Genomic DNA, 14,163 nt, shown 5'->3' with positions numbered 1-14,163 from the left:
GTCTGTCACTGAGGTACCAAAACAGATTGGGAATCCTAGTTTCACCTGGATGGGAAAGGAGCTCTCATTAGAGCAAATTGCAGTCATTACTAGCTAAGGTGGATTGAAACTTGTGTGTTTACATCATCATAATTATTTGAAGGAGCAGCCAAATTTATTGTATGCAGATTACGGTATGTAGAAACCTGTTTTATTACCAGACCAGCAAAATGCCTGTCATTATATTTGCAAGGATCCCCAGGAAGGGTGCCAGACATCGTACAATCAGGAAAGCAATGCCTTCCCTTATGGAGAACTTCTCTATTGAGGCTAGCCAGTTATAAGAACTCAGGTAAATAGAAGTAGAGCAGAATCATTAAATTTGTTTATTCAGCTGATTCAGCGGAAACTGTACAGGGTAAACAATAATGCCATCACTTGTTTACTGCGACTGGGGACATATCTCACCATTTTTTGCATGTTGGTGATTAGATAGTTTCACATTCCAAGTTCTTGCTCAGTTAAGCACACCGATAAGAAAGGGAATGTTGCACGCCTGAATTTCAGTGTAAGCATACAAATTAGCATGGCTGGCTTGATAACATTTACTTGGAAGTAAGCCCCTTTCATTTATTTATATAGAGTTTTGTGAGTTATCTTTCTATAAAGTATTCAATACCTTCCTATATAAAATGTAAATAACCAATGAACTATTGAGTTTTACATGAAAAACAATCACTTTTGAGTTAGATCCAGACCAAGTGAGTTGAACCAGGTGGTCTAATTGAAATCAATGGACAAGTGAATTATTGCTTAAATCCTACTGATTTCAATGGGAACGATGTTCAAGTTTCCTTACACTTGATCCAACCCAATGTCATTTTAATTTCATATTCCAGGAAACCAAATTATTCATGCCTCACTGCAAAGTAGTTGTTGTTGAAACCTAGCTCTCATTCCAGGCCATAAGCAGCTTTCCCCCAGTTTCTTCTTCAAGGACTGCAGAGGGAATGTCCAAACAGCAGAGTCCCCTTGAGTGTTAATTATTCTGTTTTCCATACCCAGTGAGGGTTCTTCAGTCAGCACAGAAGTTTTGGGATATGTGATCATTTGTTTGGTCTTTGAAAGGAAATAAGACAGTGTAAAGATTTAACCACCTCCACAGAAACTTTTAAAATTACAGTGCATACAAAATGAGACATTTTACCTTTGATGTTCTAAAATTGAAGAAAACTCTCCAGGTTCTAAAGAGCGTTGCTCAGAACTGCTGCCTTGGAAACAGGGGCAGACTTGGGGCTTGATGCCTTTGGGGCCTGCACTGGTTCTGCCCAGGGGGATAGAATTACCTGTGCTGGCAGTGGCTGCTGCTTTCTTTCAAAGCACACCTGATACCTTGGCCTTCCCTTTTCTTTTCTTCAGCCCCACATACCCATGTGGCTTTCAGCCAAAAAGGAATCCATGTGTTACATGGCTTGAATGATTATCCCAATTAACTAAAATTGCTTCCAATCTGTGTACTACTCCTTGAACTGCTTTGTTCCCACAAAAGGGAATCTGGTGTTTCCAAGCTGTTCCTGATGGCAAACCTAATTTAGCCATAATATAATTTTCTTTGCTCCTGCCTATTTGGTTAATTAACAATGCAGTCTTATATATGTCATCTGGAAATAAGGCCCATTGTTTTCAATGTTGCTTCCTCCCAGTCTAGAATTGTAGCCTTAATAACATGCAGTTATTAAAAACATAGCAGCCTTGGCAAGAGGGAAAGGGATGAGGGAGATAGCAATTCAAAGAAAACTCATCTCTTATTGGAATTATAACTACCAGCACACCACTTCTCTGAAAGTGTATTCATAACCAATCAAGACAAAATATCATCCATGCTGTCCCCTGCAGTATTTCTCTGCCATGATGCCCAGACTGTGGAACTCCTTGCCCCTGGAGTTCCCTGTCCCTTTCCTGAGGTGATTCTAAACACTGCCAAAACTGCAAAATTATCTCTGGCTACCTTGCTGTTCGGGACATGGGTGGCGCTGATAGGAAGGTCGGCAGTTCGAATCCTGACAACGGGGTGAGCTCCCGTTGTTCGGTCCCAGCTCCTGCCAACCTAGCAGTTTGAAAGCACATCAAAGTGGAAGTAGATAAATAGGTACCGCTCTGGCGGGAAGGTAAACAGTGTTTCTATGCGTTGCTCTGGTTTCGCCAGAAGCGGCTTGGTCATTCTGGCCACATGACCCGGAAGCTGTCTGCGGACAAACGCCAGCTCCCTTGGTGTATAGAACGGCCAGTAAACCGAGATGAGTGCCACAATCCCAGAGTCGTTTGCGACTGGACTTAACTGTCAGGGGTCCTTTACCTTTACCTTTCTGTTCACTGAGGGTTTGAGACCCATCGACTACCCTCACTTGTTGTAACTGGCCAGTCGAAGCCATTTCCTGAAGTATGGCTGCTGTCACTTAGTGACAACTTCTAGGAGCCACAGGTGAGAGCTGAGTGCAGGGTGGGGACCAAAGGCGGACAAACTACCCCACAAAGAGCATGGCATGTCCCCTACCAGAGGTACTGTTGTTTAGTCGTTTAGTTGTGTCTGACTCTTCGTGACTCCATGGACCAGAGCACACTCCTGTCTTCCACTGCCTCCCGCAGTTTGGTCCAACCATCTCGTCCTCTGTCGTCCCCTTCTCCTTGTGCCCTCCATCTTTCCCAACATCAGGGTCTTTTCCAGGAAGTCTTCTCTTCTCATGAGGTGGCCAAAGTATTGGAGCCTCAGCTTCACGATCTGTCCTTCCAGAGAGCACTCAGGGCTGATTTCCTTAAGAATGGAGATGTTTGACCAGAGGTACTACCTGTCCCCTAACACCCCATACATCCAGGACGGTTGGATGACACCTTGTATGCCTCCTTCCGGCAACTCCTGCAGCCAAGATGGTGTCAAATGTATTGCTCTGCTTTCCTTTGGACCACATCAGTGTGGCTGAGAGGGGGGTCATGTCATCTGCCCAGGCTTGCATCCCTGGGAGGTCACTTTGGTATTGCTAATGAAGTGGTTTGACTTTAATTAACCCTGGAGGCGCACTCCATTGTCTCTTGAGGCAGACAGATGCCAACAACCACCTTGCAGTTAGTAATTTTATCTGCCTTCCCTTTGGTTTTGAATTGCGGTATTGCAATTTTAAATATTTGAGATTATTTTTAATTGGCCAAACATAACATAATTATCTTTTCTTGGCTAACGTAACATAATTATGAGTGGTATTCAACTCAGAGTAGAGCCACTGAAATTAAAGGACCCAACTTGGTCACACCCATTGATTCTAATGGCTCTACTCTGAATAAAACTTAGTTGGAATACCACCCAATGTTAAAATAGGAGGGTAGGGTAGAAGCCATTTTATAAATTAAATTTATGAGTGAGCCTGTGGGCCAGTGTAAACAACAAAACAGAGTCTTCTTGAATTACTTTTAAAAATTATTTTTTTTTAATGAAGAAATAATTCCATTCCAAAATATAGACACACAATTAAATAGTTTAATCACTTCAAAATATAACATGTCCCCAGTAGGTTTGAACACACGCACGCACACACAAAACAATACTTAACAACAATACAAAAAAACCCCATACAATAATAGTTCTGTTTACAATACCAATGAACAATGTAAAATTTGTAGTGTGAGTCTGTCTGGACTGGTGTGAAATAACAGTAGTTAAAAACATCAGACAGTAGCCTCAAGATGTAACTCTTCATACATTTTTGGTTCACAAGTAAGATGCCCTCTCTTCTCAGGACACAGCAGCGTGCTCGTTGTTCAAGGCTCCTTTCACTGAATTGAACCAACCTAACTGTTGCAACCTGAGGTTGCAGTATTTACAATAAATATCTACAGCAATTCCAAGAAACTAATAAAGATGGGAGAAGATGATTAAAGTAAAGGCAGACATCTGTGCTAAATAATGATGCAACATTTTGTCTCATGCATATAAGAAAATACATATTATCACAACAAAGGCCACACACCTTTTAATGCAGTTTTTAGTTAACATTACTACTTACAGAGAATCTATTCTCCATCTTTTCTTTCAACATTCAAGAATCATATTCCTCTTCACATTCTCATTCCTCTCTCTTCACTACCTTTCCACTGACAATCCACAACAGGAGTTTTTGGCTGCGGTAACTGGCCAGATTTTTTTTAATAACAGGCCAGTTCAACCCTTTCTGTAACTTTAATGTTCACAATCCAAACCGAGTTAAACAAATAGATGAGGACTGAGTGGGCTAAAACATAGACCCATTTGGGACAAAACTTCCATCTGACCACTTTCCTACATGGGCATGTGTGTCGGTTTTGTGGGAGGTGATGCCTTCCAGTGTCACCCTCTAGGCATATCTGTCCCACCAGACACCCACACCTGTGCATAATGTTTAAATGGGGCACCCGCACATAAAATCCAACTCATGGAGGCCTGAAGAGCACAAATAAAATCCAGGAATTGAAAATGTGGTCTGGTCACAGAATAACATCTGTGGAACTTTATCACATGTACATCTTTATTTAAAGATGCATTATAATGACTGATGGCCTTGGAGGTTGGTTGGTTGGATGGTAGCATTGGATAGATGGTGGCACTCCTGCTCCCTCCGCAACACATGCTGCAGAGAAACTGGGGGAAGTACTGTCCTTGCTGGGCCACTACCAGCTCAAGAGCTGGGTAATATTGTAAAACGAGGTTTTTCTTTGTGGAGAGGCAAATTAAAAAGTGCTTAATCTTAGAGTTCCGGAGCATAGCAGGCCACCTAGAGCACTGCTTGGGGGTTATGTGCTAAAACCAGGCTGAGAGAATGAAGACGGCAATAGTGCTACATAAACCTTGAAATGTAAGACTCATGCATGGATCTTACATGCAATATAGGTGTGCAAATAAAATGTTTTAAAGCAATGTGGTTATTACTCCCAACTGCAATTATGCGACTGGATTTGGGTCATTCAGACAGAGCTGTGTTCTGGTCCAGTTTGTCTCTCTTCAGGAAACACCTGACTGGAATCCTGAGCGACGTGTCAGCAAGATTTCTTAACACTGTAGTGGTTTTATCTGCTGAGTGCCAGGCACTAGTAGAGTTCTGGTTCCTGAGAGAAGGGTACAGGAGAGGTAAGTGGTCACAGGTTATGCATAACCTGTGATGTATCTACCTGTTGGCAGATATGAACAGGAGTAAGGATTATTTATTGCAAATGTTGGGTTAGGGAGTGTCTCTATGTAAACATATTTTATATTCTGCAGTTGTCTGACTCGTGCGATTTGACTACATAGAGACAATGCTGAAACATACACAAGGAGGAAGGTGGCCAGTGGTAGCAATGATTTCATGCATCTGTGAAAAGTACTAATAATTATTTTTAACCCAAGTAAGTTTGTCCAATCCTTATTTCCAGTAGAAGAGGGATTAAACTTCTAATTTGGACAAACTCTGTAGTAGCTCTTTGGGAGAAGCTTTGTTATGGATAATGATAGGACATTTTCTACGATGTTTCCATGAAACACGGGATTTATAAAACTGACCCTTTTCCAAACTGACATCCACTATTAGAATTGCTGTGCCATGTATTCAAAACCTTAGTGGAACCCTAGAAATTTCCCGCTTACTTAATGTTTTATTCCTAGCTAAAATATCATTGGTGTGAGTTGCTACTGGCTAACTCAATGCATACCAATGGCTGGGAAATCTCACTGCAACTCCCCCCCTTTTTTTATAATCCAGATGGATGCAAAGGCCAGTGGTCTCTCTCCTCCCTGTTATATAGTTGAACTAGGATGTTAAGTGTTACTCAAAGAGACACCTTTGTAACTACATATAGTTAGTAGAAGGACTGTACTCCCCTCTGTGTTTTTCATAGATATACTTAGTATCCCCATTCAGTCCTGAAAGAAAGTCTCATTACACATTTCCAAGAATGCATGCAGAACATCTGGTGGCTGGCTAAGGCAATGCACATTCAGAAATAAAATAAAATAGTTGCAAGCGCACTTTTAAAGCCTGTACATTTAAAGCTGAAGGCCTCAACAAACAGGATATGAAGGATGGAGAAATGTGAAAGAACACATGCTTACTAAAGTTCTAAAACAGCTATTAAACAATACTATGAAAGATTATACGTTAACGCGAGTTAGTTTAGGGATTTTATGGCACCTGTGGTTTATAAACAGCTTTAGCAACGAGTATTTCAAAACATAGTTCACAGTTTTAAGAAGATCTGTGCTGATTTTAAAAACTAGATTCTATATCATTTGAATGTTGCCTTTTGTATATGATATCTATTTGAAAAGAAAATATTTACACTAACTTCTATGGCTGATTTGTTAGATTACTTTGAAAGAAGAAAACATTCCTAAGTTATGTAGTAGCCCTAAATCATAGAGATACTTCTTAGTGCATTTTGTACAAGTCTTTTTTCGTTTCTTTTTTCTTTTTTGCAGAAAGACTGTAAAACAAATTGCAATCTAAGTCTGCAATCCTGCAGCTGGACATGTGCATTGAAGTCCCACAGATACTGGCGGGATTCAGCACATACAGCTGGCTGGAGGATTGCAGCCATAGTCTAGCGTCTGGGCTATAAATATGTACACTCAGGAGTATATTCATTCAGTGTTAAATGCATCATTTGTAGCTTTTAAAATTTCCTCTGTGGAAAAACAATGTACAGTGTAGGAAAGTGTTCTAAAATCTCAAACTATTCAGAAATCAAACTCCTAATATAAACAGTATATTAATATTGTCATTGTAAACTGAAGAGGTTCAACATTATGTGCAAAGGGCTTAAGTGTTTTGTTAGTACTGCCATTAACTGTAATAACGGCATTTTGTTTCAGCCTGTGTTCTTCACCAGTAATGAGCCATGTTACATAGAATGTAGCTGATATAAGTTAGCTTTAAATAAAAAGTCTTTTTTTTTCTCTTCAAAACAAACACCTACAAACTACAACTGGTAGAACAAAAATACTGTGCTACAGTCTTCAAAACTAGTTGGTTATCTTATGTCAGAGGGGCTGCATGTGTTGTTGTCCTGCTTCTTCTGTGAAGCTGGCAGCCAGGCTCTCTCTGTTATCCGTCTGAGTGCAGCTCTCCTCCTCCTCCTCCTCCTCCTCCTTTCTTCTGTCACTTTCATTGTCCATTTGACTGCAGCTTTCCTGTCAATATATATAATATACTGTCAAGCTTGCATAATGCATATTGGCAGTGCAGGGGGAGGGGAAGACGTATTAAAAATACACAGCCCTTCTCTGATCCATGACATACATGGAGTTCCTGCACGCACACACACACCTACACACACATAAAATTTAAGGACAGTATCCTGCTTTTCAAAGGCAGCCCCACATACAATGCATTGCAGTAGATAAATGGGTTGTGCATGGATAAATGTAGCCTGGCTCTCTCTGTTCAGAGACTTTGAAGAGACTTAAATTTGACAAATTTTCTATAGACTGGACCATGCAACTGAATTTTGGACTCGTGAAATTAATTTTAAGCTTCCTGAAACAGAGAAAAGTGTGTATTTGTTTTACATTATAAGCCACAAAGTGATGCTCAGCAAACCTTTTAGAACAATCTTATGTTGCTATTAGAGGGTGTATTGGTACAATTCTTTTTAAAAGAATGTTAGAATTTGTCCTTCAGTATCAAAGGTGCCTGGTGTAATGCAGGATAAAGTACAGTATAAAAACACAACCTTGCAGGTTATTTTTTAAAACAAATTCTGCCATAAGCAATCATCAACTGTATCTTTGCCACCTAAAATCTTGTAACACTGTTTACACAATGTTTTCAAAAGTATAGCAAGCTGTTGCTGGCATATGATAGATAACACATTTTTACAAATCATAGTAGTGGCCAGTTTGATTGAATCCAGATGGCACATTTCTAAACTGAAATCAGTTGAATCTAAATACGAACAATGGTATTGGGCCAGATTCCATATCATTCATCTTGTTACTTAGGGACAGTACATCTGATATCCTGGGGTGACAGTTTTACCTTAACAATATGATACACTCCTCTTCAGGTTGGTAACTTTACCAGTACTGCTCAGCAAGCATAGTTTGTGACTTGGCACTTATAATATACAGGTGGAGTAAAAGCATGGAGGTGTACAAGAACATATTGAGCTGTACACATTGCTCGAGTTCTGCTGCGGAAATGCTAGTTTCTATAGAAACTATCATTTCTATAATTTCTGTAATATGCATAACTACCACGTGGAAATAGTCAGTATGTGGGAGAGCCAGTGTGCTGCAATGAACAGGATGTTGGTTTAGGACTTGAAAGATCCAGCTTCAAGTTGCCACTCAGCCATTAAGCTCATTGGGTAGCCTTGCACCAGTCCCCAACTCTCAGCCTAACCTATCTCACAAGGGCGTTTTTGAAGGGAAGGGGGGGGGCGTGTACTGTGCATAATACCTTCAGCTCTTTGAAGGACAGGTGGGCTAGAAATACATTAAAAGCACCTTTGAAGGCAGCAAATTAAAACCTGCAAATTAGAGGATAGTTCTGAGGGATAGTTCTGAGTGATGGCTTGAATTGACTAGTTAATGCATGTAGCAACCTGCAAGGTTGCGCATGTGTTTTAGATGGTACTTAAATTTAAAAGTGCCAACTTTCAGATGAAATCATTCCACTAGACTAGGTGTTCCTAAACTATGGTCTGTGAGCTTCATTCAGATGGGCCACCTTTATTCAGATGCTGATATTAAATATCCATATTGATTTTTAATTGCATTTTAATTGCCTCTTTTCTTTCTTATATGCTATGTAATGGAAACTGTAATGCAATGCAATGCAATGCAATGCAATAAAATAAAATAAAATACAAGAAAGAAAAGAAGTACTAAAAATACTATTAACATTCATATAACATCTAACACGGATGTTACAATTGCTACAACAGGAACAAAAATCATTACGTGATCCACCGAAACCATCAACAATTTTCAAGTGGTTGGGGGGGGGGAGTTTGAGCACCTCTGTACTAGACTAAAGGTCAGAAACTGGCAGTGCATGGGTACAGTCTGGTCCTTGAGGGGTGCCATAGGTTCCAAAACTGCTAGCCTCTCTCGGTTTCTTAAGGGAGAGGAAAAATATGGGAGGCAGACTCTTGGTGTGGAGAAACTGAAGTACACAAACAAACACAGAAACTCATCTCACTTAAGCCCCTGCTTGCCTTGCCAGTTGCATTACAAAGTAAAAAAGCAAGAGAATAGGAAAGGGAGACCCACAGGAACATGCCAGCAATAGGAGGATCTAGCAGTAGGAGAACTAGTGCTACACACTAGTCTCTGTGCCCAATTCTAGGCAGTGGAAAGGAGAGGAAGGAAGAGAAGGATGTCTGAATTTGGCAACAGTCCACTTTGGGCTTGAACAGTTCTCTCCTTCACACACAACCAGTTCATCCTGCCTGTAAAACCACCTGCTGACCAGAGATCTAGACTAACAGAATACTTACTTGAGAGGAGAGTGATACTAGTTACTCATCCTTGCAAGCTGACCTATGAATAAAAAGAGAGTGAAAACTGAAGATGTGAGCAGCCAAACCAGCATAGCATTCTGGAGACAGCAGTGGACAAGAAAGGTGAGTGAGTGTTCAAGAGCAGTAACACTACACATTTATAAGGAAGGAGGTTTGCATGCCAGGTGATCCTGTAAGAAGGCTGCTGTTCTTCTGAATACAAAGGTCATTTGCTACAAGCACCAGAGCAGAGAGGAAAGGAATACTCTCTTCTAATTCTTGTGCCTAGACCTTCTATAGTTCAGTGCCTTGTAGTATAAAAGGAATGTGATTTCTTTGACAGGCAAGATTCATGTAAGTTCAAACCAGTCAACTGTTCATTTATAAAGTAATTTTCTATGCACATATACAGTGGCGAATGTAAATTTTGGGGGCCCTGAAGCTAGAAGCAGCATTGAGGTCTAGGTAACTATTGTTATCTTCTTCAATGGGGTTGTTTCACAACAGATCATCATACCTTTACAACATCCATGCTACTGACTCTCAAACTTTGGGATTGTTGAAATATGTACAACCAAAAATTAATCAAATTGATTCTACTAGATTTTCAAACAATGCAGACTAAAGTTTCTTCTGGAGTCCCTCTGGGATTAGGGGCCCTGCTTATTAAGCTTCATTGGTTTCATAGCAGATCCGCCCTTGCACATGTGCCTGGAACACTATCTTCAAGGAATCTAACTAGGCCAAGGACTCCAGCCTATGATACAATCCTTTCCTTGATTTATGTCTGGTGGCTAACAAGAGGATTTCTATGAACTATCTTATGCCAGGAGTCAGGGCAAGGATGGGTTGCTTTCACTGTAATCCCTGGGATATGGCACCAGCTGCACAGGAAGAAGCAGCGTGGTCTGTTCCTGACAATGTGCTCATAATGTGACGCTATCACAGTTTTTGTGCTATCATTCCATGGCGATTGCTTTATGCGATGCATAGTTACAGCCATGTTGGGAGCGATGTTATAATTAGTAGGTAGCAACAGAGTTGCTAGGGGAAAATAGGAAACATAAGAAGCAGCCTTACACAGAGTCAGGCCATTGGTCCATTGAGATCAATATTATCACTGTACTGACTGGAAGCAGCAGCTCTTCAGGGTTTCAGGCAGGAGTCTTTCCTAGCCTTACCTGGATATGCCAGGGACTGATCTTGGGACTGTCTGCAAGCAAACCAAGTGCTTTACCACTGGTAACTTCCCGGTGGGGGAGTGGCCATGGCGACAGTGCCTCTTTCGTACTGCTATGGCTGCATTTTTTTACAGTGCTGGGAGAGGCACAGGATTCCAGCTAGCTCCGCTTTGGCATAGTGGCAATCATTTTACAGGTTGGATCGGTCAGTTGGTTAGAACATAGTGCCAACAACGCCAAGGTTGCAGGTTTGATTCCCTTAAAGGACAGCTGCATATTCCAGCAGTGCAAGGGGTAGGCCAAGGTGGTCCTCAGGGTCCCTTCCAACTCTATGATTCTATGAGATATCTTCTATGAGAAGTGATATGAAAGGAATATACATCTGCTACTTAGATGTTTTGGTAACTTGAACATATATTTACATAGACCACAGGACTGGACTACCTGTCTGCTGTTCCTTTTTTCATTTGTTTGCTTCTTTGTATGTATGCATGAGGACTCTTGAGATTCACTCTTATGATAAGAGCCCCTTAATGCAGAAGGGCCACAGCCTAACTTTCTTTGAATGAAATAACATATAGAGCTGGTTTCCATATGCATATCATCACTTCGTTTCTCATTACTTCATTACTCAAAACTTGATTGCGTTGCTCTGTTGAGCACATTCTTTGAGCTGGCGATGGATAACATGGAAGGTCAACCTTCCGAGATTAAATCAGTGATGGCTCATTTACACATGCAAATCTTCACTCTATTCTCCAGCTGATAAGTGCCAAACATGCACACGTGAGCCAAGCACCACTCTATTGCAAATCAGTAAAAACAGTTGGCAAAGCACATTGTTGACAGAGAATGTTATTAGCATTTGTGATGCATCAACTAACAGCCTGTTGAGGTTAATGTCAGCCTTGTTCAGTTCAATACCTACAGCACTTCCTGATTACTCACACATAGAAACATGAATGAATATAATACTAGTTGGAATCTGACGCCTCAGCTCTACAGAGAACACATTTGAGATCCAACCAAAACAGAATCCAGCACAGTGTCATTTGTGGATTCTAATTTTACCTAAATACTTTGCTGAGCTCTCCTTTTATTTTTACCTGATAAGCTTCATCCTGCAGCTTTTGTTTCAAATATTCCTCCATCTTGAGCTCATGCTCTAGCTGGCGAACAGAGTCATTTTCATAGTTCTCATCATCTGCTCTAACGTAAGGGTCTCCATCTTCTGTAACCCTAAAGACAATTATTAATAAATAGCTTCCTAAAATTTTTAAAATGCTAACATTCAGAAGACTCATTGTGTTTTCTTCATGAACTCTGAAAGGCAAGTCCTGTTTTGTGTATTTCTTAAAAACTCCATATACTGTATATTCTTTCAAAACAGAGGACTTATTTGTTTACACATTCACATTTCATCTTTCAAATGGATCTGTTCATTCACAGAGAGATTCCTGCTTGCAATGCCTTTGGGGATAATTACTGTATGCTAGACCCTGACTACTGTTCTGAAATGAAAAATAAATTCCTAGACTGCACCATGTCAGCCTAAAATTTGGAGGCTGCATTTGCTTCCTCACATAATAAATAAATACTATCTGTGTGTTGTAAACTAGAAATATGATAGATTTCTACTGGCAGGGAGTCTTCTCTCTCTCGCTTTGAAGAGACAACAACATATGAGAATTACAATATGACCCTCAACACCTGCAGTCTGAAATGGTATAATCTAGGAAGGAGATAACGTAGCCATCTATGTCAGAACTGTGTTTATAATTCTGGTCTGGGTAGGAATTCATAGCCGAGAACACAGGAAGTACCCTGGGGGAAAAGATAAGCACTGCTTTCTCTAAAGCACACTTACTAGCCCAGTTAGCACATAACATTAAGCCAAACTGTGGCTAAGCATGAATGAGCAAGCGTTCAGGTACTCAGAGCTAAGCTCATGGGTGCTTTATTCTTTCCACAAAATTTCTCAGCTGCATGCCACCAACTGAGTTGTCGAAAGAAACCCACTGCTTCTGTGGTACCCAAAGCAAAGTCAGAGTTTGGCTTAGCAGTATGTATTAACCCAGGCTTGCAGTTTGTCTCCCCCAAACAAACAATGAGCAGTAAACCAAGAACATGCTTGATTAAACATGCTTAGGATTCTTTTGCACAGTGTTAGTTGATTTAACAGTGCAATCCTATGTATGTTTACTTGGAGGTAAGTCCCACTTTGTCAGTAAAGCTTACTCCCTAGTAACCACACTTAGAATTGCAGCTTAAACTTCTGATTAATTGAATTAAAACATGCATATTTAAAGAAATCACAAACAATTCTTTAATCAGAACATCTCCTACTTTACTTTTTATTAATTTCAGCAACTGAAATACCACTTAACACCATAGTTTTTAAGCTGTGCACAATGAGATTACAAAATGATACAAAGATAAAATCAGTTTAAATTAAACATAAAGTAAAAAAGGCTAACTTAAGATGCCTGCTAAAGTTTTTAAAAAGTCTTCACCATGTACCTGAATAGAGGATATAAGGCATAGGCATGTATTGGTATGTATTTTTTTCCTACATTTGTGACTCATCAGTATGTCTTTAATGCTTTGGCATAACTGATATGCAGAATTTCTCTCTGAATCTGAGACGAAGCAAAGTTCTGCAAATGTCATATTCTACATTGCGAAACACTGTTTTGTAAATGGGAGGTAAAGCAACATTGGAAATTCTGTATACAGAAATTAGGTTTAGATTGTCTTGGTAGGGACTGACTTTCCCCCTGCAGCTAGAATGGCTTTGTCCTACTGCAAATCCACCTGCTTAAATGGTGTATGTATAAAGATCGAAACTGAGCAAAAAAATGCAGAACACTTGACACTTGATTCAGGTAGGTAGCCGTGCTGGTCTGACACAGTCGAAATAAATAAAAAACCAAAACACTTGAGGATGAGTGTAAATAAGAGATTCATTTGGGATAATTTATTAGAAGCCAAATTCCAGTCATGGCTTTTAATTAAGGTCTAACATACGTAAACAGAAGGCAGAGCAGAGGAAGGGGCCATGTATTCCAGGGACCCTGCTGGGGGTGCAACCTGTTTCTGTGTCCTCTATACATATAGACTGAAGGGATAGCTCAGTTGGTAGAGCATGAGACTTTTAATCTCAGGGTCATGGGTTTGAGCAAGACTAGGGGCAAAGTGGACATGATTTCTACTCTTAAGTACCTGTTCACTCATGCTTAGCCATGGTTTGGCTCAGCATTACATGTGAACCAGGTCACAGTGCGTGCAGAATGTCAGCAGCGTGGACTGTGCAACTGCTGTTTTTGTCTACTCTGTGAACCAATAAGGGCCAGCAGTTTGTAAGGATTAGGAGTAACAAAATAAAATTTCAAGAGCAGTTTTTGTTATGTGGAATGGGAAGAGGAGGCTAATTTCTGAGCCATTTCCCGTTCCCTTAAAGGCCTGTGACTTAGGCTACCACCTCACCAAGAAGCTAGCC

General features: G+C 40.4%; 1 protein-coding gene across 50 annotated transcripts in view; it reads right to left on the bottom strand.

Annotated features, from left to right (window-relative positions):
- Window positions 1-3,435: 3,435 nt before the first annotated feature.
- The window catches only part of DTNA (dystrobrevin alpha), a 179,431-nt gene continuing 168,703 nt past the window's right edge, over window positions 3,436-14,163 (bottom strand). For 20 of the 50 annotated variants that reach the window (XM_083622954.1, XM_083622912.1, XM_083622906.1 and 17 more), the window contains 3 exons: window positions 11,771-11,903; window positions 9,481-9,523; window positions 3,436-7,168 (listed from right to left, as the gene is read on the bottom strand). In XM_083622954.1, coding sequence (XP_083479080.1) covers window positions 9,506-9,523; window positions 11,771-11,903 — 151 coding nt within the window. In that variant the 3' untranslated portion in view covers window positions 3,436-7,168; window positions 9,481-9,505. The remainder of the gene's footprint in view (window positions 7,169-9,480; window positions 9,524-11,770; window positions 11,904-14,163) is intronic. The other 30 variants (XM_083622908.1, XM_083622910.1, XM_083622921.1 and 27 more) reach the window with 2 other exon arrangements.

The sequence above is a fragment of the Podarcis filfolensis genome (genome assembly GCF_964270895.1).
Source record: "Podarcis filfolensis genome assembly, chromosome: 7".
NCBI lineage: Eukaryota > Metazoa > Chordata > Lepidosauria > Squamata > Lacertidae > Podarcis > Podarcis filfolensis.
The sequence above is the reverse complement of the archived record's forward strand: the minus strand, read 5'-3'. Positions and strand labels throughout refer to the sequence as shown.